This window comes from Heptranchias perlo, chromosome 2 (assembly GCF_035084215.1).
Source record: "Heptranchias perlo isolate sHepPer1 chromosome 2, sHepPer1.hap1, whole genome shotgun sequence".
Lineage (NCBI taxonomy): Eukaryota > Metazoa > Chordata > Chondrichthyes > Hexanchiformes > Hexanchidae > Heptranchias > Heptranchias perlo.
Genome location: NC_090326.1, coordinates 125,174,786 through 125,199,313, shown reverse-complemented (window position 1 = coordinate 125,199,313; position 24,528 = coordinate 125,174,786). Strand labels below are relative to the sequence as shown.

General features: G+C 41.5%; 1 protein-coding gene across 3 annotated transcripts in view; it reads left to right on the top strand.

Moving 5' to 3' along the window:
- The window catches only part of hacd1 (3-hydroxyacyl-CoA dehydratase 1), a 55,476-nt gene extending 32,061 nt beyond the window's left edge, over nucleotides 1–23,415 (top strand). For all 3 annotated transcript variants that reach the window (XM_068007078.1, XM_068007079.1, XM_068007077.1), the window contains 3 exons: nucleotides 925–1,046; nucleotides 19,502–19,680; nucleotides 22,056–23,415. In XM_068007078.1, the coding sequence (XP_067863179.1) occupies nucleotides 925–1,046; nucleotides 19,502–19,680; nucleotides 22,056–22,138 (384 nt within the window). In that variant the 3' untranslated portion in view covers nucleotides 22,139–23,415. The remainder of the gene's footprint in view (nucleotides 1–924; nucleotides 1,047–19,501; nucleotides 19,681–22,055) is intronic.
- The last annotated feature ends 1,113 nt before the right edge of the window (nucleotides 23,416–24,528 follow it).

Below are 24,528 nucleotides of genomic sequence, written 5' to 3'. Positions count from 1 at the left end.
CTCAGTTGCATAGGAATTTCAACAGGGGGTGCTTGGAGGGAGAGTCAGTCTGCTCTACCATCACATAGGCAGAAGCCTGTAAACAGGTTGCCTGCCAGAATAGAGAAAAGGATGAGACATGACACGTAATGACTAACGTTAGGAAACAATCAATTAGCATTGCCAGAAAACAAAAATTTTAAATATTTCTGCAGCTTGTAAATTTGTAGTCAGGAATTAAGAATTTGCTCCAGGGTACATTCTAGTTGAAAACTGAGCATTACATCACTTAAAAAAAAAAATCACCTGTGCTACTGTATTTCAAGGGCCATATGGTACATTTGACAACTGTCTGGACTGATGAACCACAGCAGGATCTTGTAAACAGAATCTGCAATGAAACTCAAAAAAAGTAAACTAATAGGCACCCATGTCCAGTTTGAAAGCCCAGACCTACATGTACAGTGTAGTTGGAACCCATATACACGATGAACGTAGCTTCCACTAACACTTACTATATGTGTCTTGATGCAGTAGTTGAGATTGGCATATATATGTGTAACTACTCGTAAAAATGCCCACTGGTTTTATCAATTGGCTTTTGTGTTTTTAGCTTATAATAAATCTGAATTCTGCAATATAAATTCAAATTTGTTGCTTTTACCTATAACTGATACAGCAGCACTTGATGTTACTTCTATGGAGCAATACTTGATGGTATTCATGTGGAAAGGTCATAAGCATAATACTGATGTATTGAATGTTATTGTAGTTTGTCAAGTTGCAAAATATTTGTGGTGGTCTAATTTGTGTTCAGGTATTTCTCTAAAAATAGTATATACAGAAGGAAGGGGGATTCAAATGCATTTCTGAATCTGGGATTTAAAACCTTTATCATTTACATGATTTACAGCTGAACTTTTTTTTTCATGAAACAATCTGCAGATACAGAATGAGGAGAGCGTCGTTCTTTTCCTGGTCACCTGGGCAGTGACAGAGATTACCCGATATTCCTTTTACACATTCAATCTGCTCAACCATTTGCCTTACTTCATTAAATGGGCCAGGTGGGAGAATGTGATGATATGCAGCTGCTTTATGATCTGTGCGGTGAAGTTTTGCATGCTGTGCTAACACTGGGTGCTGCAGTTACTAATGGAGCCGTAGCTGCACCAAAATGGAAGGAAGCAGCTAATTGCATAATCTTCACCTTATTAATTATTAGATAGTCTTTATTGTCTAAGGGATTTAATCAAGGAATACTTTACTGAAATTGCTATTTGGTAAGGCTGCTTTATGATTGAGTTGACTGAGCGACCTAGATGTCTATACAGTCTTGATATCCCTGATGTAGTTTTGAGACTCTTAAACTATTTCAACAATAAGGAGATTTATCACATTATTTGAAGTTACTAAAGAAAAGGTTGGATCTGTGCGAAGATGCAGCTAAAATTTATGAAGTGAACTAATGTGGGGCTATCAAGTCTGCATTTCTTAATAATTGTGGATATTGTTTGTGGTTATTACAGTTGCTTAAGTAACCCTTCAGTCATCTGAAGACAGATTATGCAGTTTATGCTTAACAGCTGCTTTACTTATCCAGTTATAAAAAGGAATAGAGCTTTTGTCCATATTCGGTACAATTTATGTCAGGATCTTGAATCATAAGGGATGAGCATGAATTGGAGCCAGAAATATGAATCAGTTTACATTTTATTTTATTAGGATAAATGAGAATAGGGGTTTTACTTGGTTTGAATTTAAATTTAGTGTTAGCTCTTAAGGTTTTGCAAGAATATTACAGTGTAAAGTAATGTTGTATAGATTATTTATAAAGCAGCCTGTTGATCAGAGAATTAGCGTAAAATGATCGTTCTCCTCCTACCCTAGGATGAGCGAAGGTAGTTAGGTAGTACTGGATTTCAAGTGGTAAATTGGCCAAAATCCAGCACAAAGTTTCAAATTAAAATAGAGATATCCTGTGGCATTGCTTACAGTAAATCAGGTGATATTCTGTTTATAACGATAGGAGTATTATCCTATGTAAATATATATATTTATAAATGATATTCCATATTTTATTTAGCTCATGGAATTGAGGGAAAATTATTGACCTGGTTAGGAAATTGGCTGACCGGCAGGAGACAGAGTAAGGATGATGGGCAGGTACTCAAATTGACAAGATATGACTAGTGGTGTCTCACAGGGATCTGTGTTGGGGTCTCAACTATTCACTGTATTTATTAACGACTTAGATGACAGGATAGAGAGCCACATATCCAAGTTTGCCATGACACAAAGATAGGCAGCATTGTAAGCAGTGTAGATGGAAGCATAAAATTACAGAGATACTAATAGATTAAGTGAATGGGCAAAACTGTGGCAAATGGATTTCAATGTAGGCAAGTGTGAGGTCATCCACTTTGGACCTAAAAAGGATAGATCAGAGTACTTTCTAAATGCTGAAAAGCTCGAAACAGTGGAGGTCCAAAGAGACTTAGGGGTCTGTGTACATAGATCATTAAAATGTCAAAAAGGCTAATGGAATGCTGGCCTTTAAATGTAGAGGACTAGAATACAAAGGGGTAGAAGTTATGCTACAGCATAACAATGCCCTGATTAGACCACATTTGGAGTAGTGTTCAGTTCTGGGCACTGCACCTTAGGAAGGATATATTGGCCTTGGAGGGAGTGCAGCGTAGATTTACTAGAATGATACCTGAACTCCAAGAGTTAAATTACAAGGAGAGATTACACAAACTAGGGTTGCATTCCCTAGAATTTAGAAGATTGAGGGGTGATTTGATCGAAGTTTTCAAGATATTAGGAGAACTGATAAGGTAGATAGACAGAAACTATTTCTGCTGGTTGGGGAGTCTAGGACTAGGGGACATAGCCTAAAGATTAGAGCCAGGACTTTCAGAAGTGAAGTTAGGAAACACTTCTACACACAAAGGGTGGTAGAAGTTTGGAACTCTTCTTCAAATGGCAGGTGATGTTAGCTCAATTGTTAATTTTAAATCTGAGATTGATAGATTTTTGTTAACCATAGGTATTAAGGGTTATGGGGCTAAGGTGGGTATATGGAGTTAGGTCACAGATCAGCCATGATCTCATTGAATGACGGAACAGGCTCTAGGGGCTAAATGGCCTACTCCTGTTCCTATGTTCCCATATAACATTTATCCTATTGTATGTATATAGTTCATTTTTAAGATAAACTATATAGATACAATAGGATAAAATGTGTTATATTCGCATTATTATATATCTGTATAAATAGAACAATATATATGCAGAATATTATGTCTATGAAAGTTCACACAGAAACAGATGAAACAAACATACTGTACCTCTCCTTCCTGTTCCATCACATTGTGCTCATCGCTCACCTTTTATGTCCTCTTCCACTCCTCTTCTCAGCTTTTCTTCTCTCCTCATCTGCTACCCTCCCTTTCTTTCTTCCCCCATATCTTGTTTCTTCATCCATGTTCCCTCTTCATCTACCTTCCATTCTCTCATCACTCTCCAAACCCCAATATCAACGATTTTGTATCATGCCGAAGTCAACAATTTTCTTTTCCACAGAGAGAGTAATGGATGAAAGAGAAATTAACAATAAATCGTGTGAATTATGCATGTGTGGATTGTGTCAAAGTCAGCAATTTTTTGAAGCATAAGGAAGAATGAAAGCAAAACCAACTTAAAGTACGTGGATCATACATTGGCTGCCCCATTTATGCCTAAGGCCCATCTGATGCAATTTTCAGGTGGGCCTGCAAATGGCTCAGCAGTTCGCCCGCCTCAAACGAGCAGGAGGCTGTTTAAATATGCAAGTCAGGATCATAAGTCGGTTGTAGGACTCCGATTGCAACTGTCTGATGCAAATGGGCAGAGCGTGTGTCGTGCTGCCCGGGAATCGCCTTCCCCCTCCTCCCCAACTCCCAGACCTGAATTGCCAGCCGGCTCAAGCCGGCCGATTTCCCACCCTCCCACAACCAACGAGATGAATCGGGGTGTCCATTTGGCACCTGGAGCTCACTGGCGGCATGTTAATGAAGCCTGGGTTTCAAAATGGCTCGTGCCTCATGCCAGCACCAACAGGCGGATGGGACAGTAGCTCTGTTAATTTTGCGCCCATTTTGGGCGCTACTTAAAAATTGGCCCTATTGTTTCTCCTGCTCTTTCCTGTTACCAACACTGCCTCCATATTCCACCACTTGCTGCTGTCACATGCTTTGTACAACTGCCTCACCCCCACCTCATTCCCTTCTCATCAGCTAAGCTCCCAGCTGAACACCCACTCTCTATCACACTGTTGTGTCATCTCTGCCTCATCACCCCGTCCCATATATCTGCCGAACTACTATCCCCCAGCATACTGACCCCAAATACTTTAAAGAACAAATTTGTTCAAATGCTTTAAAGAACAGCATCAAAAATAGAAGAGAATACAAGACTTCACAGAGATGAGACTAATACGCGGATGCTAGTTGGAGCATTGGGCCAGGGGAGTAAGGTTAATGACAATTGGAGGTCGGGGCAGCAAGAGGGACTGGGGCCGCTAAAGGTCAGAGGGACATCGAGCCAGTCTTTGACTACAAAGATTACAATTATTGCAATACAAAAAATCAATCATGGATATTACATATTCCAATGGAAGCCACAGGGATTAGGATCAGAGATGGTGTCTGGAGTGGATGAATACCAGCAAGACCAAGCATGTATCAAATTTAGTTTGAAATTTTAGATATTAAAATAAAATTTAAAATGTTAAGAGGGGAAGCACTGCAATCCTACTAACAAACTTACTTGGCAGGTGGACCTTGGAGCAGCAAGATCACCACCTAGCCTTAGGAAGCAGCAAGTTAAGTAATTAACGGCAGGGGTGGGGGTTTAAAATCACAATGGCCTCATACTGCCACGGGCGGGTGGGAAACTAACTCTATGGTTTCCTGCCAGAAAGATGCTGGCAGTTAAAATGCGCTGCAAAGCATTTCTACACATTTTAAAATAAGGCATTATTCCTGCTGGGACAAAAGTGCGAGAAATCTTTGACACCAGACATGACCCACGTGTGACATAATTCTAATGTGGGAAATAGGTGTGACAAACAAGTGAGTGCAGATGCAAGATTTTTAATATATAAATAGCTATATTTCTTCCAAACTGGCTGGATGTGCTGTGGACGCTAGTTACTTTGCTGACAACCTTAGAATGTTGGGGAGCAATAAAAAATTATTCTGCCATGCAGTAAGAACTTATTTTTGTATCTCTTTTGTACTTGGAATCCTGTTTTACTGAGGATAAAAACACTAAATGCTATGATTCAATGTAAAATCCATGATTATTTTTTGCATTGCAATAATTGTAATCTATTGCAGTAAAGAAATCAGAGTGCAAGTAGACACTTCACCTTTGACAGATGTGGTGGTCCTTTCCTGATTGAGCCCTGGGTCCAATTTCTTAATCATGATTCAGTGGGTAAACACGCCACCCGATGTGTTACTGCAGACCAGGAAACTCTGGCTCAATCGCTGATCTATTCGAGTGTTGTCATCTGAGCCAGAGCAGTAGTAGAAACAGTGCAGTTGTTGTCAGTACTTTCTGACTAGATTACTATCCAATGATCTCTCATCATTTAGGTTCACACAAGAATGGCTTTGGGCAAAGTACTGAATCACTGCAACCTGCTGTGGAATTGTACTCTAGAATGAGGTAGCAGTTTCAGAAAAAAAGAGGAACACATTAGAAGCAGAATTGGCCATTGAGCAGTACACTGATAGAGGTTTAGTAACGCGTAAGGCCTGTAAGATTCAATTTAGAATTCTAGCTTTGACTGACACAATCAGACTTTCCCCATCCCCGAATTTTATTAAGACCATTAATCAGATTGTTACTGATAATATTTGAGTAGAGGTGAAATGCTTGTGACATTAACCAGGTAGTAGATTTGCCAATTAGTTTGCAGAAGTCCCTTACCCAGTTGGAGATTTAGACAACAGCTATTAGTAAATTTGAAATTATTGAAGAACATAGCATTGCTAAAGATCACTATAACAAAAATGTTCTCAAATATACTGCCAGGTTAACCCATCGATAGGGTATAGCTGGCAGGAGTTTAATCTATGATCATGAATGGGAAGAAAGTAAGGAAAAGTTTCAAAAGAAGTCTTGCAGATGGGAGGGAAGGAGGTAGAGATTGAATGGGATCTAGTAATTGTATGTAAGTGATCAAGTATATGATGGAAACAAGCAGGATAGATAAAAAGATGAAATCAAAACCAAAATACTGCGGATGCTGGAAATCTGAAATAAAAACAGAAAATGCTGGAGAAGCTCAGCAAGTCAGGCAGCATCTGTGGAGAAAGAAGCACAGTTAATGTTTCAGGTCGAAGACCTTTCATCAGAACTGGAAGAAGTTGAAGATTTAACAGTTTTTAAGCAAGTACAGAGCCAGGGGAGGTGGGGGAGAGGAAAGAACAAAAGGGAAGATCTGTGACTAAATGACAAAAAGGTTGATGTGCAAGGCAAGGAGGGTGGTAATGGGACAAGTAAAGAAACAAAAGATGGTTCTAGAGTAGCTGCAAATGGCCACAGCAGAACATTACCAGCACCTACCATCTGAAAAAATGGGAGCAGTGGTTATGATCTGAAGTTATTAAATCAATGTTGAGTCCGGAAGGTTGTAAAGTGCCTCAATCAAAAGATGAGGTGCTGTTCCTCAAGCTTACGTTGGGCTTCAATGGAATAGTGTAGGAGGCCGAGGACAGAATAGGAGTGGGAAGGGGAATTAAAATGGCAAGTGACTGGAAGGTCAGGGTCATACTTGCAGATTGAGCGGAGGTGTTCAGCAAAGCGATTGCCTAATCTGCGTTTGGTCTCCCCGGTGTCGAGGGGACTGTATTGTGAGCAGCGAATACAGTATACCAAATTGAAAGAAGTATAAGTAAATCGCTGTTTCACCTGGAAGGAGTGTTTGGGGCCCTGGACGGTGGGAAGGGAGAAGGTGAAAGGGCAGGTGTTGCATCTCCTGCACTTGCACAGGAAGGTGTCGTAGGAAGGGGAGCGGGTGTTGGAGGTGATGGAAGCGTGGACCAGTGTGTCATGTAGGGAACGGTCCCTTCGGAATGCTGGGAGGGGAAGGGAGGATGTGTTTGGTGGTGGCATTGCGCTGGAAGTAGCTGAAATGGCGGAGGATGATTTGCTGAATGTGGGGGCCGGTGGGGTGGAAGGTGAGGACAAGGGGAATCTATCATGGTTCTGGAAGGGAGGGAAAGGGGTGAGGGCAAAAGTGTGGGAAATGGGACCGACACAGTCAAAGGCCCTGCAACTACAGTGGAGGGGAATCCTGGGTTGAGGAAAAAGGAAGACATATCGGAAGCACTGGTGTGGAAGGTGGCATTGTCAGAACAGATGCAACGGAGACAGAGGAACTGAGAGAATGGAATAGAGTCCTTACAGGAAGCGGGGTGGGAGGAAGTGTAATCAAGGTAGCTGTGGGAGTCGGTGGGCTTATAGTAAATATTGGTTGACAGCCTATCCCCAGAAGTGGAGATAGAGAAGCAGAGGAATGGAAGAGTCGGAGATGGACCACATGAAGGCGAGGGAAGGGTGGAAATTGGAAGCAAAGTTGATGAAATTTTCCAGTTCAGGGCGAGAACAGGAAGCAGCACAGATGCAGTCATCAATGTACCAGAAAAAGGTGAAGGAGGGGACCTGAGTAGGTCTGGAACAAAGAATTTTCCATGTATCCTACAAAAAGCCAGGCGTAGCTAGGACCCATATGGGTTCCCATAGCGACACCTTTTATTTGGAGGAAGTGAGTGGAGTCAAAGGAGCAGTTGTTCAATGTAAGAACAAGTTCAGCCAGGCGGAGGAGGGTGGTGGTGGATGGGGACTTGTTGGGCCTCCATTCAAGGAAGAAGCGGAGGTTCCGCAGTCCGTCCTGATGGGGGATGAAGATGTAGAGGGACTGAATGTCCATAGTGAAAAGGAGATGGTTAGGGCCGGGAAACTGAAAACTGTTAAAATGGCGGAGGGCGTCGGAAGAGCCACAGATGTAGGTCAGAAGAGACTGAACTAGGGGGAAAAAATAGTCGAGATAGGAAGAAATCAGTTCCATGGGGCAAGAATGGGCTGAAACAATAAATAGATGGACTGACCTAAAATGAGAGAATCTATGAAGAGAGACCAAAACTCTCTTTGAAAAGAGGAAAGGTGCTAAGTTAAGATATTACAGTTGCGGTGGTGATCAACGTACAAAAATTGATTTCTGTTCTTGGGCTAGTGAGTGGTAAAATGAGTCGAGGTTTCTGTTCCTGAATATAACTCTGTTGCAATTACACTTGTATGGGGAGTGTGAGGATAGGACAGATTGGCTTGGGCTCCTTATATTCAACTAGTATGTTTCCACTCAGTCACACATGAAGAATTTGGGTGAGGTACTAGAGGGCCATACTCAACCTTGAATAGGGGAAACTGAATAGGAAAAAAGGAACATATTGGAAAGAATGAACAAAACTGGATTAAAAGATATGAGGATGCCAGTGTCGCCAAATAAAATAAACTGATATGAAGAAGAGGACTATTTATCTACTCAAGCACGTATATTAATGTGGTTTTGATTCATTAAACTAATCATAGAATGGCTGGATCTCCTAACGAGAATAGCCATGAACAGATTTAGGTGTGTTTACACATGAACTTCAGGTTAAATGGCAGTTGTGGTGCTTTAAATGGAAAAAATATCATTATTGAAGTGAAACCATCTTCACAAAAGGTTTCTGCAGGACTTTTCTTCATTACAATCACACAACGCACTGAAGTAAAATAGTAAATACTGGACAGAAAAAAGGGTTAATGTTCCAGATGGAGTACATGCATCGGAAGTGACACAAGAAAGCAAGTGAAGAAGAAAGAACTTGCATTTATATAGCACATTTCATATCTTCGTGACCCCAAATTACTTCACAACCAATGAATTACGGTTGAAATAAAGTCATTGTTATGTAGGCAAAGGTGCAGATAATTTTCACAGAGCAAGGTCCCTCAAAAAAAAAGATAAATAACCAGTTAATCTGTATTGGTGGTATTAACTAAAGGATGAAAGTTGGCCAGGACATTCGTTGAATTCCCTTTTCCTCTTTGAATATTGCTATGGGATCTTTTGTGTTCAACTAGGTAGGCTTTTAGGACCTCAGTTTAATGTCTGATCTGAAAGACAGCATTCCCAACGATGGAGCACTCCCGCAGTACTGCATTGAAGTGTGGCTTGAACATAACCTTCTGATTCAGAGTGACCTTTCTAGAACTATAGAAGGTTACCATACTGAAGGAGGCCATTCAGGCTATCATGTCTGTGCTCTCAGTCCAGGAACACCTCAATTTTTAAAATTTTCATCCTTGTTTTCAAATCCCTCCATGGCCTCGCCCCTCCATATCTCTGTAACTCCTCCAGCCCTACAACCCTCTGAGATTTCTGCGCTTCTCCAATTCTTGCCTCTTGCGCATCCCCGATTTTAATCGCAAAACCATTGGCGGCAGCTGTACCTTCAGCTGCCTAGGCCCTAAGCTCTGGAATTCCTTCCCTAAACTTCTTCACCTCTACCTCTCCTCCTTTAAGATGCTCTGTAAAACCTACCTCTTTGATCAAGCTTTTAGTCACTTGTCCTAATATCTCTTTATGTGGCTTGGTGTCAAATTTTGTTTGATCGCTTCTGTGAAGCGCCTTGGGACGTTTTACTATGCTAAAGGCAATAAAAACAGAAAATGCTGGAAATACTCAGCAAGTCAGGCAGTATCTGTGGAGAAATAGGATGGAAACACTCCTGCCCTCCACCCTATCAGAGACCTTCCCTTTTGTTCTTTCCTTCCCTTTCCCTGGCTCAGTAATTGCTTAAAAGCTGTTTAATCGTCAACTTCTTCCAGTTCTGATGAAGGGTCATCGACCTGAAACGTTGGGCCCGATGTTAGCAGGGCTGTGGGTTCTCGGCGGGGGGGCTATCGGGCGCGTGGGTAACGCGCCCGGTGAAATTAGTCAGCTTCCCGCGCGATTGTAGCAGACAATCCACGAATTGGATCCACTTACCTTGTCTTCCGGGTTCCCCACCGCTGATCTGCGCGTCGGGCGGGCTGCGCATGCGCAGTACGATCTGTCAGCTGGAGGCGCTCTATTTAAAGGGGCAGTCCTCCACTGACAGATGCTGCAACAAATAGAAAAAATTACAGCATGGAGCAGCCCAGGGGGAAGGCTGCTCCCAGTTTAATGATGCCTCACTCCAGGTATCAATACATGGGGTGAGGAGGAGGGGGAGGACAGAGATCTTCCTCCCAGCGGGCGGGAGGAAGCGGCCTGCCTCTGCCACCAGGAAGGCCTGGCTCGAGGTGGCAGAGGAGGTCACCAGCACAACCAACATATCGCCCACCTGCATACAGTGCAGGAGGCGCTCCAGTGACCTCAGTAGGTCAGCCAAAGGAAGTACACGTAGTCTTTCCCCTACACTCCGTCTGCCACATCACTGCCCCCACCCCACATCTCCTTCAGCACTGCCAACACTACTCTGTCACATCACCCCTCATACCCACTCAAACCTCATCCTCATCTTACCTGCACCTACTCACCTCGCCAGTACTCATCCCGCCACTACCACTCAACCCAATCCTCATACAATCTCATGGCTCTATCTCATACTCACCCTCTCGTGCATCTCTTTCACGGCCAGCCTCACTCAACCTGCCACTACCTGTGCTGCAGCCACAGGGCATGCATCACATATGTGCAGTAGGCAGCGTAAGGCAAACGTGTCGTGAGCATGAAGGGGATGCACAAGGGTTTTTGAGGGTTTGTCATGGGTGTTACTTATATTGAATTTCTGACCAACTCACATTACATATATTGGCACCACTACTGCCACGTCTTTGCGAATCTTGTCTGGTTTGTGCAATAATGCCCTCTCCTGAGGATCACTATGAGGACCCACAATTGATGCCACCCATTGTGTCACTGCAGAGTGGGTGTAGGTGTATTTGCAGGGCTCTTTTGCGCAGACGACTGAGAGACATCGGCGATGTCCCCGGTTGCACCCTGGAAGGATGCGGAGGAGAAGTTGTTGAGGGCAGTGGTGACGATGACGGGGACAAGTAAGAAGATGGTGCTTGGGCCAGCCAGGAGCAGCTCGGCATGAAAGAGGCTGCAGATGTCCACGACTACATGTCGGGTGACTCTGAGCCTCCGTGTGCACTGCTGCTCAGAGAGGTCCAGGAGGCTGAGCCTCGGTCTGTGGACCCTGTGGCGAGGGTAGTGCCCTCTGCAACACATCTCTCTCTGCGGTAGCCCTCCCTCCTGCTGTACAGGTGGATGTGTCACAGCACTGTGTTGTGGAGCTCCACGTGTCAGAGGTGGACGGCGAGGCTGGTGATGCTGTTCGCCCTCCGAGGAGGTCATGACTGCAGCTACGGCGGCCCCCATCCGCAAGATGTACATCTGAGGGGGTCCGCAAGGTAGGTACATGTCTCCGGACCCCGGGGTAAGTGTGCAGGTTGGTGACTTTGACTGTCAGGAGGAGGGTGGTGGAGGCCAAACTTTGTCCCAAGTGACAGAGTGGCCTCCTGCAATGGGTGAGGGTCTCCACCCCACCCTGTCAAATGGACCTTTGCAGCTGCCACAGGCTGACAGCTGCAACACGTCCATTTGAACTGGGAGTGTTTCCCCCAGTGTGGGAAACAGTCCCAGATTGCTCTAAGATCCCACATAATCCTTTAATCAGGTCAGTTAATGACCTGAAATACCTAAATAAATACCTTCAAGTGGAACCCCGCTGGCTTTAATTGCCTGCGGGATTCCCACCAGCGGGGGCTGTGCGTGCACGCCGGCACGTCAGCGGGGAACCCGGAAGTGCGTGGGTTCGGGGCGGGCTCCGGTACCACGCCGGGATTCTCCGATTTTCGGAGCCCCCCGGCCAGGAACGCACCCGATAGCGGGTGCTAAAATGACGCCCGTTAACTCTGCTTCTTTCTCCACAGATGCTGTCTGACTGGCTGAGTATTTCCAGCATCCGCAGTATTTTGCTTTTCATCTATACAAATGCAAGTTGTTGTTTGTTGTTTTTTGCTGGACAGACCAAAACAAGAGAGGATAGAGGAACAATGGGTAAAGGTTATGAGTACTAATACAAAGAGGAAGCTAATATGGTTTTTAATAGCTGTAAACAGATTTTTTTTTAAAGCTGAAAAAAATGTGTTGGTCATGTTAAAATAAATTAAAAAGATAAAAAGTGAATGAAACTGAAAAATGGAAGAAAACATGGAAGGAAATGGCAGGAAAATGGGGAAAGCTAAAGTTGCTAAAATCCTTTTTCAGACCGAGGTAGATGAGATACTGGGACAGATTTTTCACCTCCCTCATTGTGCCTGAGCACAAGTCTGGTGGTGTACACCCGAAGTACGTTCCACCTTGAGGGACGTCAACCCATCCATATTTCCGGGTTCAGGTCATTACCATGGAACCAATATTCCCCAGGAACTCCCTTTGGGAGGGGCTTGCACTCAAAAACAGGAGAAATAGATAGCAATGGTAATGGCCGTAGGCTGCAGAGCCTGTTGGCTGCTGTCCAAAACCAATAGCCAGAAGTCTTCCAGCGCTATTGATAGTTCTTGCAATCCCTAGAAAAAAAAAGAGCTATTTGGAGGTGGGAGGAGATTGCTGGCAGCTTATTCTCAAATCTTTTAATCTGAGGGGGCTGGGTGCAACTTCAAAGGGCCACTTGCAATGGGTGAGCTGGCATCTTGGTGTCTGCAAAGTGGAAACACAAGAAAATGAGGTGAGTGGCATGTCGAAGTTGCTCCCATCTCATTACCATGTCATTTCCCTCTTGGGGAAGCCAGCAAAATGGATTCCACCCCTTTTCCTTCTGCTTTACACCTGAGAAATAGCTGTACCCAGGACATAATGCAGAGAAAAATTTCAAAAATCTGAACCCTGACCCCAATGCACCCATTTCCGGTTTTAACAGGTGGGTTGGCGGACAGGCAACTAACCTGCTCTCGAGAGGCGGGTCAGTTATTTAAATATGTTAATGAGGCTGCGTGCCTCAAATTTTACCAAAGTTTTACATTTAATGGAAATGTGCTGGGTTTCCCAGGGCTCGGGAACACTTGGCAGCTGAAGGCAGGTGAGAACGGCTGGATCCAGTAGGTAAGTGCTTTTTAGAGCACTGCTTGTGGGCCAGGAGTGCTTCCACCCAGCCCCTCAAGCTAACCTGCCACAAAGCAGGATTGGAATAAGCAATGATTTGTGCATACTATGAAAAGACAAGCATATCTGGGGCTTGTGCGGATCTCATAACAAATACTTTTGATTCAGAGAAAGTTTGCAAAGTTAAATAAGTAGTTATTAAGGGTAAGAGTAAGTTAAGCCAAGCAGAGGAGGTTGCTGGTGGAAGGAAACTGGTCAATTGGAGCAGGATGGCACTCAAGGAAAAAGTGAAGGATCTTGAGACCGTTCTTGGTGTGAGATGGAGGTGTAGAATGATTGTAAATCTATTTAAAGAGGAGATGATTAGAACCAGAGAGTCTACATTCATCAAAGCAATGGAGAGTGTCACGAATCACAGATATAGGTAGGTACAGAATAAAGGGAGACAGAATGGAGATAGGATAAGAGAAAACAAGTTTTGTGGGACAGATGCAAGCAGAAACAATTGATCTGGTCAAACAATCCTGTTTGAATGTTTGGGGGAAGGTAGAAAAGAGCACTGCAATGTTGGGGGCGGGAATGTTGGGGGGTATCCAGAACAGATAAGATCAGTGATGGTATGGGAGATGATGGCTTGGTGTTCAGTAGTAGGGTCAAGTTCAAGTGGGAAACATAAATGGGAGTCGGACGGTTACCATTTGATCTCGGCCAAGTAGAGGTCTTTGAAGCGCACATCAGTGCCAACCTTGTCTGCAAGGTTTATAATCATGTCATGGTTGGAATTTTGAACAGAGAATGAAACGTTTAGACGGAGATGGATTGGAGTAAATATGTACATTGAGGTAAATTGTGTTAAAATACATCATCGCATCACGAATGGGAGTTCATCATGATGAAATCTTTTTCCGAATTTAAGCAAGGTTTGCCATGCACATTTTTTTATGAAGGCAATTGCCCCTTTAAGCAGGCTGTTGTATACCCTAATGCTGGAACAGTTATATAGAAATGAAGTGATTGATGTATTGTAATTCAATTAAATGATTGTATGTCACCCTTTTAAAATAAACATCTCACTGTATATAAATCATTTCTGACAGTGACTGTATTACATTCCTCACCAAAGACATTTCCATGTGTGCAGAATGGCTGGGACATATTTAGCTAAGCTAAGCAGAACCAACTGAATTATGAAGTCACTCTAAAGATTTGAGTGTGTAGTTGTGGTATAATAATTAGTATGTCTTTTATTTGAATTGGATTTGTATGTGTAAAAAATAAAAGTAACATGGAGCTGCGCAAGCTTTGTGGTTCTGGTAATTAGTTCTTGAAACAGCAGTCCATAGAGGTTCATGTTCAGCTGCTGCCATTTTAAAGACCATCTGTTTTGGTCATGGAATGCACTTCATACATTTCTTCAGATCCTCTGAGGTAGTCTGAAGTATTACTGTTACACCAGGCTTTCAGTGTAAATGATTACATCTGCATATTTTAGTTGGTATGAAATATTTGTAAAATATTGTTTAATGTGTGATATTTAGCATGCTTCCAGTCTTTAGTTGATATGTAATGTTTTTATTGTAAGAGAACATTTATTCTAACTGCTTGTTAATATTTAAAAATATAGTTTGAACTGTGGAACTTTATTTTTATAACACTTCCATGAAGAAATATCAGTGGAAAAATTCTGTTGGTCTGGTTTGACATTACATTAACTGATTGGCAGTGCCAAGGTGTTGTGATTTCTTTCCCAATTCCCCCTCATTCTTGATTTGTGCCTATAATATTCCCTCTAGGAGCTGGCCTCTTTCCCTCTGTGCCTATTAATGCTGCTATTCCCATTGCTGTGGCAGCCAATGAAGGGAATAGACTGCACTGATGCTGAGTACATGAATAGCTTTGTCACCAACATGCGTCTTGTACTGTTCTGACTGTGAGGATAAGAGGGGGTGGCTAAGAAGATGGACGGAAAAGTAGAAGTATGTATGGATTGGCAGGTGGAAGAGTTTGTAAATGAGCAGAGAATGAAAGGGGAAGCGAAAAAGGGAGGATTTCAAAGGTATGAATTGGGAAGAAGAATTTCAGGCAGACTGCGATTGTGTATTTCACTCGTGTATGCGTAAAAAAGATAGCAAAAGTATGCAAGAAATACGGAGGGGTTAGTGATCTGGATTGAAGACAGTACTGATGGTCAATTGTTTTTTTTTGGTAAATGCATATACCATGCAGAATCAGTGTATTAATTTTATCAGAATGGGATAAGGAACAAACTGCATGAAGCATGCATATTTCAGGATTCCTATAGTGTATTTTATGTTAGGATTAGAAGAGCGAGTTAAGGTTTTTATTAGATCACTGATAATGTTAGATTACAGATATGAATTACAATTTTTTTTTTTAACAAATACACATGCAAGTTGGAATTCTTTAAGTTTACTCTACAAAATGGAAGATAACATTTAAAATGCAAAAGCAATTTGTAAGAAAACCAATGTGGAAAAGGATGTGCTTTTGATGCGAGACTGAGAATTAGAGCATTTTCACAAAATCTTATGATCCTAATATCAGACACAAACAGCTTGTGTGTCCTTTAAGTACCTTTTCAGACTAATGGGAGTGCAATATCTATTTGTTATTGGCTTATGCTACTGTGTTTAACTGTAATTGAAATAAATTATATACAATTTTAACAATTGTTCTAACTATGGAATGCTGTTTTTATTAACTATAATAAAGTGCCTGCTGTTCAAGACATGCATATTTTAATTATTCTGAAATGTACTTGTGGTTGCAAAATGGCTTAAAAGTTTGTCAAGAAATAAAATATTTGGTGAAATGATTTTTGTTTTAAAGTTTTTAACTTCTCTAGTTTTAGTCCCACTGAGGGTTTTCATTTTTGTTAAATACAATTTGTCAGAATGAAATTTCATCATTTTTGTTGGAAATGCCTACAAATAATGCTATTCTAAATTAGAACAATTGGAAAGTTAATCAAATTATTCCTTAACAAATGCCTTAAGAACATAAGAAATAGGAGCAGGAGTAGGCCATACAGCCCCTCGAGCCTGCTCCGCCATTCAGTCAGATCATGGCTGATCTTCGACCTCATCTCCCTTTCCCCCCCACCCCCCCCCCGATCCCCATATCCCTTGATTCCCTTAGAGTCCAAAAATCTATCCATCTCAGCCTTGAATATATTCAATGACTCAGCATCCACAACCCTCTAGGGTAGAGAATTCCAAAGATTCAGAACCCTCTGCGTTAAGAAATTCCTCTTCATCTCAGGCTTGAATGGCCGACCACTTATCCTGCGACTAAGCCCCGTAGTTCCAGACTGTCTAGCCAGGGGAAATAATCTCTTAGCATCTACCCTGTCAAGCCCCCTAATTATCTTATGTTTCAATGAAATCACCTCTCATCCTTCTAAACTCCAGAGAGAACAGACCCATTCTACTCAACCTCTCCTCATAGGACAACCCTCTCATCCCAGGAATTAATCTAGTGAACCTTCATTGTACCTCCTCCAAGGCAAGTATATCTTTCCCTAGATAAGGAGACCAAAACTGTACGCAGTACTCCAGGTGAGGTCTCACCAAAGCCTTGTACAACTGTAGTAAGACATCCTTACTCTTGTACTCCAACCCCGTTGCAATAAAGGCCAACATGCCATTTGTTCTCCTAATTGCCTGCTGCACCTGCATACTAACTTTTTATGTTTCTTGTACGAGGACACACGAGTCTCTCTGAACACCAACATTTACTAGTTTCTCACCATTTAAAAAATATTCTGTTTTTCTGTTCTTCGTACCAAAGTGAATAACCTCATATTTCCCCACATTATACTCCATCTGCCACCTTATTGCCCACTCATTTAACCTGTCTATATCCCTTTGCAGGCTCTTTGTGACCTCACAGGTTACTTTCTCACCTAGCTTTGGATCGTCAGCAAACCTGGATACATTACACTCAGTCCCTTCATCTGATTCATTAATATAGATTGTAAATAGCTGAGGCCCAAGCACCAATCCTTGTGGCACCCCAGTAGTTACAGCCTGCCAACCTGAGAATGACCCATCTATCCCTATTTTCTGTTTTCTGTCCTTTAACCAATCCTTTATCCATGTTAATATATTACCCCCAACTCCATGAGCCCTTACCTTGTGTAACAACCTTTTATGTGGCACCTTATCAAAAGCCTTTTGAAAATCCAAATATACTACAACCACTGGTTCCCCTTTATCTACCCTGCTACTTACATCCTCAAAAAACTCTCATAGATTTGTCAAACATGATTTCCCTTTCATAAAACCATGTTGACTCTGCCTAATCATATTATGATTTTCTAAGTGCCCTGTTACCACTTCCTTAATATTGGATACCAGCATTTTCCCAATGACTGATGTCAGGCTAACTGGCCTGTAGTTCCCTGTTTTCTCTCTCTCTCCTTTCTTGAATAGCGGGGCCATACTTTACAACTTTCAAAATCTGTGGCATAGGATATTGCACTATGGAGTTTGCATTATGGGAATTCCTTTGTGAGTGCAACCAACCCATAAGTCACTCCTAACATTATGGCATGTCAGTTTCATAAGTGAAAACACTCTAATCCATTCTCAGTGGTTTTATAGTCTATTTATTAAATGTTGCACATTGAAATACATTGTGGAATGTGTTGTATGATACAAGCTTTTTGGCGATACCTAACTGGAGTTAATCATTTTTGTTTACATTCAAGTTAGTTATCACCTTCCTGGACTTTCTCCAAGGGCAGTGCATCCTCCTTAAGTTGGGCACCCAAAACTGAATACAGTATTCCAAGTGAGGTCTGACTAGCACTCTCTATACTTGCAGTAGTAATTCCTTGGTTGTATCATAGTAGGTACACCACAGGAGGGGGCCATTCGGCCCATCATGCCTTTGCCATCTCTTTGAAAGAGCTGTCCAATTAGTCCCGTTCCCCTGCCCTTTTCCCATAGCCCTGTAATTTTTTTCCTTTCAAGTATTTATCTAATTCCCTTTAGAATGTAATTAGTGTATCTGCTTCCACTACCCTTTCAAGCAGTGCATTCCAGATCATTACAACTTGCTGCTTAAAAAAATGTTTCCTCATATCGCCTCTGGCTCTTTCGCCAAGCACCATAAATTTGTGTCCTTTGGTTACTGACCCTTCTGCCACTGGAAACAGCTTTTCCTTATTTACTCTATCAAAACCCTTCATGACTTTGAACACCCCTGTCAAATCTCCCCTTAACCTTCTCTGTTCTAAGGAGAACAACCCCAGCTTCTCCAGTCTCTCCACATAACTGAAGTCCCTCATCCCTGGTACCATTCTAGTAAATCTCTTCTGCACCCTCTCTAGGACCTTGATATTCTTCCTAAAGTGTGGTGCCCAGAATTGAACACAATACTCTAGCTGAGGCCTAAGCAGTGTTCTGTGAATGTTTAGCATAACTTCCCTTGCTTTTGTACTCTATGCCTCCATTAATAAAGCCCAGGATCCCATATGCTTTTTTAACAGCCGTCTCAACTTCGAAGATTCTTGTGAAGCCCGGCATCCCATTAGCTTTTTTGATCACTTTTGCACCTATAAGCTGGCTTTTTTAAATGTTTCTCAAAGTGAAGGAAGTTAGTGCTTGGGAATGGAACATTTTTCACTTCAGGCACCCACTATAGCATCAAGCACACTTGGGTTAATCATAACACAGCTACATACAGAGTAAAGCTCCCTCTACTTTTCTCCAACAATGTGACTCAGCCCCAGCTGTAGGATCTCCTACTACATTTTTCTGTTTCCACTCTGTCTATCCTTAGGCCAGCCTGAATGACATTGCTAATTACTGCTGAATTAGAGGCAGTTTTGTGCTATAAGTACATACCAGCTAGGAACTAGATTGAGACGACCAAAACTCATTTCGCATAGGATCTTACAGCCAACAGACTTTCATCCCATCAGTCTGGGATGGAATTGAACCCAGGTCCCAGACCTGAGAGGCTGCTATCAAACCCAGTAGACCACCCTGTTCCAGCAAGCTACCTTTTAATGATGTATGTACCTGGACCTCCAATTCTAATTTTGATTATTATGTACTTTGAAAACCTATAATTAAACTGAACATGACAATTCAAAATTTGTTTTATTCATAAGTTTCTCTCAATTTGATAAGACAGAGATGATGAAAACATCTCTGATTAAACTTTCTAATAGGCTCTATTTGTAGACTATGGAGACCTAGAATTTTGAGTCTTTTAACTCCAGTGAATTTTGGCATGTTTGTCTAGTGTATTCAATATCAATGCTAAATTTTAATAAATGATTATTACTGTTTGCAGATATAACTTCTTTATCATCTTGTACCCAATTGGTGTGGTTGGTGAACTCCTTACAATTTATGGTGCCCTGCCTTTTGTAAAGAAATCTGGCATATATTCTCTGAGACTTCCGAACAAGTACAATGTCTCATTCGACTACTATACTTGTCTTATCATTGTGATGATATCCTATATACCACGTAAGTTTTAAAAAAATTTATTTTATAGGTTTGAATTGTAATTTTAAATTAAAAAAAAAAATCAGCACTAAACATTCAGAAATGTTAGTTCTGAGCAAATTTTCATCTCTATCCGTTTGCGCATGTGTGTGCTGTATTGGAGAACTGAATTAGTTTGTCTTTTGTCTTCAGTTGGCTGGCACATTTTCAGTTCCTACTGCAATACTTGGAGGGTAATTTTAACCTAACCCGCCCAGCGAGAAAGGGGTGAGTTCAAGTCTGCCACCTGTTTTACACTCAGCCCGATTTTACCCTGCATTTACTTTAATGGCGGGTAAAATCGAGTGGAGTGTAAAATGGGTGGTCATTGAAACCCGTTTAGTTCCCGCCATGCCGGTTACATTAAAATTGCCCTGTTTGTGTTTATATTTTTATGAGAATGCTGATTTAAAAAATCTAGTTAGTGCAGAGAGATGCAGCATGTCTTGTGATGACATCCTCAGTTGTGTCGAGATGTCCTTACTTGAGTTTTCAAGGACGGTTAGGATCGAGGCAGAACCCAGGACTGTCCATGTGCATAATCAAATAAAAAAAATACTTAAAATCCTTGTTTTAATGCGATTGGTATCTTGTGTCAAATTCTAAGTTTATTTAAAGCAGCATAGGTTTCTAAGCACAACAAACTTTCTAATTTTGATTTTACTCTGCTGGGGATATTAATACAAGTACATATTTTGTATAGAAATATGAGATACACTGATAGTATTGATGAATAGTGCCTGCCCTGATTGATTTAGATCCCAGCATAAGTTGATGTTTATCTTTTTTCCTTATAAAGCTAATGAATAGAAGCATGGATATTGCATGTATAAATTATAGGGCACACTACTGAGTATACATCTGAACCAGCTGAAATTTGGTTAAAAGATCCAGTTTGGGTCAAAATGTTTCAATTTGTCTTAGAATTCCTGTAAGATGCTTCGGTTAACTATTCAAGAAATGAGCTCAAATTGTCTTGTGATCTGCAAGCAACCAATCTGGTATTTGGTCCTATCTGCTAGGCAAGGGCCAGAACCTACCTCTTCATAGTTAAAAACAGATTTTAAAAAAGAGCCAATTTTAACCCTGCCTGCCTATCAGGCCACACTGGTGGGCAGTTAAAATAGCTGCAGCAACTTACCCCCACCAATCCCACTGCCTTCCCATGGGTTGCAATTTTAACCTGCCGAAAAGGATCACCTGCCCAGAAAGCAGTGGGGTCCTTCTTTAAAAATGCAGATCGGGCTCCAATGCCCTCCTCATGGCCTGATAGCAATTTTAACCCGAGGCTTGTGTGGGGAAGATGTTGTAGCTTCCCCGCCAGGCTAACTAGGTGACAATAAGAGCCAGGGCCAGAAGAGGCAAAGGAAGGAAAGTGATTTTTTTTTAGTTTCCTTCTGGACCAGGAGGAGCAGGAATGCTTCCCCGGATTGCAATGCCCTCTCGATCACCATCCCAACCAATTACCACTTACCTAAGTGCCAGGGATTGTTTCTTCGGGTCTTCGGCAACCTTCTGGTTGAAATCCCACTCCCGCCCACTAGCCAGCTAGCGGTTCCGGCCGGGTTTGGGCAGGAGACCGAATATGAGGCCCGATAGTTAAAATCTCATTCTGTGGAGGGCCGGACGGTTTGCAGTCCATCTCAGCCCCCACCTGCATGACTCCCACCGGGAGTTAAAATTGGCCCTAAATTATGTATTCAACTCACCTGTCATACCTTTGTTTGCATTTATTATCTTCCAAATATCATCCCTAACTGATCTGTGACTCCAAACATAAGCAAAGAATGATTTGCCAGTGTCCTAACTATTTTCTGCTATCTTCCTCTCTGGACTCATTCCAGCTTATCTGATACTTTCCTTTGTTAATGCTAACTGCTTCTTCTACCTCTGTCTGAAAGACTGTTACTCTTTTTAATTGGTTCAACCAAGCTCACTTACCCCCAATAGGCTATAAAACATTATGACAGCATGTATCTGCATGGGGCCGTGCTTACACACAAACAACAATTTTTAAAAATTACAGCTTGTCATAATGCAGCAGAAGCTTACCTTATAAACTTGGTAATGTAGAAGATGTCGTATGGGGAATTTGGCAAGTGGAATGGGTCACTTTAGCATACTTACTGCATATGTTTGAATTGGTGCTGATCTGAAATCAACAACGGAAGTGGATATGGTTTGCACTGGCACAGATTTCGTGCCCTGTGTGACCTCTATGCAAGTATAACCAGGGCATTAGTAAACATAATAAAGCGATCAAGTTTTATTTAAAAACCTATAACTATCTCTGTAGTTTGCATCTCATGTATCTAATATTTTATTTCTCTCTTTCCTCAAATTTATTTGCAATCAAGTTTTTCCACAACTATATTTCCACATGCTTCGTCAAAGGAGGAAGGTGCTTCATGGAGAGGTGATTAAAGAAAAAGAGGATTAGACCAGTCATGAAACAATGGTGCTTCTCTCAGGATCATTAGACTGTTTAAATCCCATTTACACTAACTCTGTAAATTTAGATTCAATCCGAATTGACAGTTGATCTGAATCAAAGGCACTGTGCAAATGTTATGAATTTACTGAACTTTGGTTAATTTGGAACTGAAATGATCTGCATCACCATTCCAGATTGATTCAAAACTTGCTTCAATGTGTGTCCAAATTAAACAGCCTGGAATGGATTTGAATTAAAGTCCAATGTGATGAAATGATTTTTATGTCATCATGGCACGTCTGTGACATGTTCTTGCTTTGCACACTTTGGGGTGAATTGTTACCCGTAACACATTTACCTGAACTATCGACATAACAATATAAGTGTAAAATGTTTAAAATTCAAAAAATTAAATTCAGATCAATGTAATCCAAATGGAATCTGAATTAGGGCCCTGAATTTCCGCTTTGGGTGCAATCGGCAATTGGGCTCAAATTGTGTCTGAAAATTGCGCTGGCTGGGTTTTATTGCGAGTTTCCACTAAAATGCATTGACATAATCACACACGTAAACCCTTCTATGAATCAGCGCAATCCGGCAGCTTAACTGAGTGTAATTTTTTTTGCAATAAAAAATATTCATTAATGTATTTAAGAGTGGTAACCTGGTGCAGTTTTATTAATACAGCTAAAAATGGGCTTATCACAAACAATAAGCATTTTTAATCAGTGTGTCTAGTCCTCCATCTGTGAGTAGCCTGATTTTAAATCACTGAAACGACTTTAAAAAAACTATACTGAAGCATTTACTACTTTAATTGCCGTTCACTAGTCAGTTTCTTAGTAAGTTAAATATTTTTTAATATTTAAAAATGTGCCTACTAGTGCTTGTGCGCCTAAGATTAAGCTAATTTTCTTAAGACCCTCCTCGAACAGCCGCAGGCGGGCACAATTGGCGGAAACTCGCCATCCTTGTAGTTTCGATCGGGGGGCATGGCCAGTTTTGTGGCTTCAGTGCAGTTTTTTGAGCCAGCGCAAAACATTGCGGAAACTCGAATTATACTGGCCGTAAATTATGCCTATTGTAAATCGAAATTCTGTGATGTTTTGCACTGATTCAGTCGGATTGCGCTGAAAAAGCCAATGCAATCTAGTGGAAACTCAGGGCCTAGATGTGTAAAAGGGGCTGGAAACTGAACAACCAAAACCTCAGTGTGACCTATTCGAGGATTCTGAGTTACGAGAATCATGGAACCAAAATAAACAGCTATGCACAAAACATAATGAAGTTATGTATGGATTATTTAGCGAAACTAAAGCTAGCCCACAATTTTGTATTTACAGATTATTTTAATTAGTTACTAAGACTTGAAGCTGACTGTAGACTGGCTTACCAATTCTGTGGGTTTTTTTGTATTACAAGAATAACAGTTTTACCCCATTGACAGTAATATCTAGATTGAATGACTGATATTACAACTTTGGCTACCATCCTGGTGTGAGGATGTGGGCTGTCCCTTTAGATTACAGTCACAGTGGAGCAAGGCTGATGGTGCTTTATGTGGAAAAATGCTTTTATGACCGATAATAATGAACAGGCACCCGTAGGTATTTACTAAACATAAGCAAACAGTTTAGCAAACTTCCAATCCCAGATTTATATTGCAGACTTGCTTTCTGAGGCAGTTCTGCAACACCAGCTGCAGGTCTGGTGCCATAGCAATGCCCCTTTTATATTTTGGGGCATTTTCTAAAGGCGCTGCATCCAAATTAAAACAACTATACATGTTTGCAACTATTTAACTGCCGTACCCAATTAGATGACGGCAAGCTTCATACAGACCAGCAACAGCAAATGGCTTTGCCTGGTTTGTATGGTGCAGATATGAGCACTTCAGCCCACCAAGGGCCAAAGCCATGGCCACCTTTTTGGACTTGTGTTGCTATTTGAGGTGGCACTGCCATTGTAGGTATAAGAAATTGTTTACTTTGCCCGTTTGCTACTAACTTTGGAGCTGCCAATGATGGCAAAGTAAATCTTCACTAAGTTAGGATCCATGATGTATTTTATCCCACTTGAGGTGAGTTTTATCCTGGTTTTGCACCAGACTTTGAACATCACCACAGTTTAAATTGGAAATTTTGTTCTCGATTCACTACAAAGTAAATGTTGTAGTGTAAATTTGAATTTGCTACAAACAAATCAAACTAGACACATTACATTGGCATTGCATGGTTTATTCCTTGAATTGTCTGTACTTCTCTGTAGCTTGTTGTTTTCTAGAGAAGACAAAGTGCTTTATCTGTTAACAGTACAAGATTTTATTGCTATCTTAAAATCCTGAAGTGAATGCTGTTGTAACAATTATGTGCCCTCAGATTTAAAGGTGTATTTTG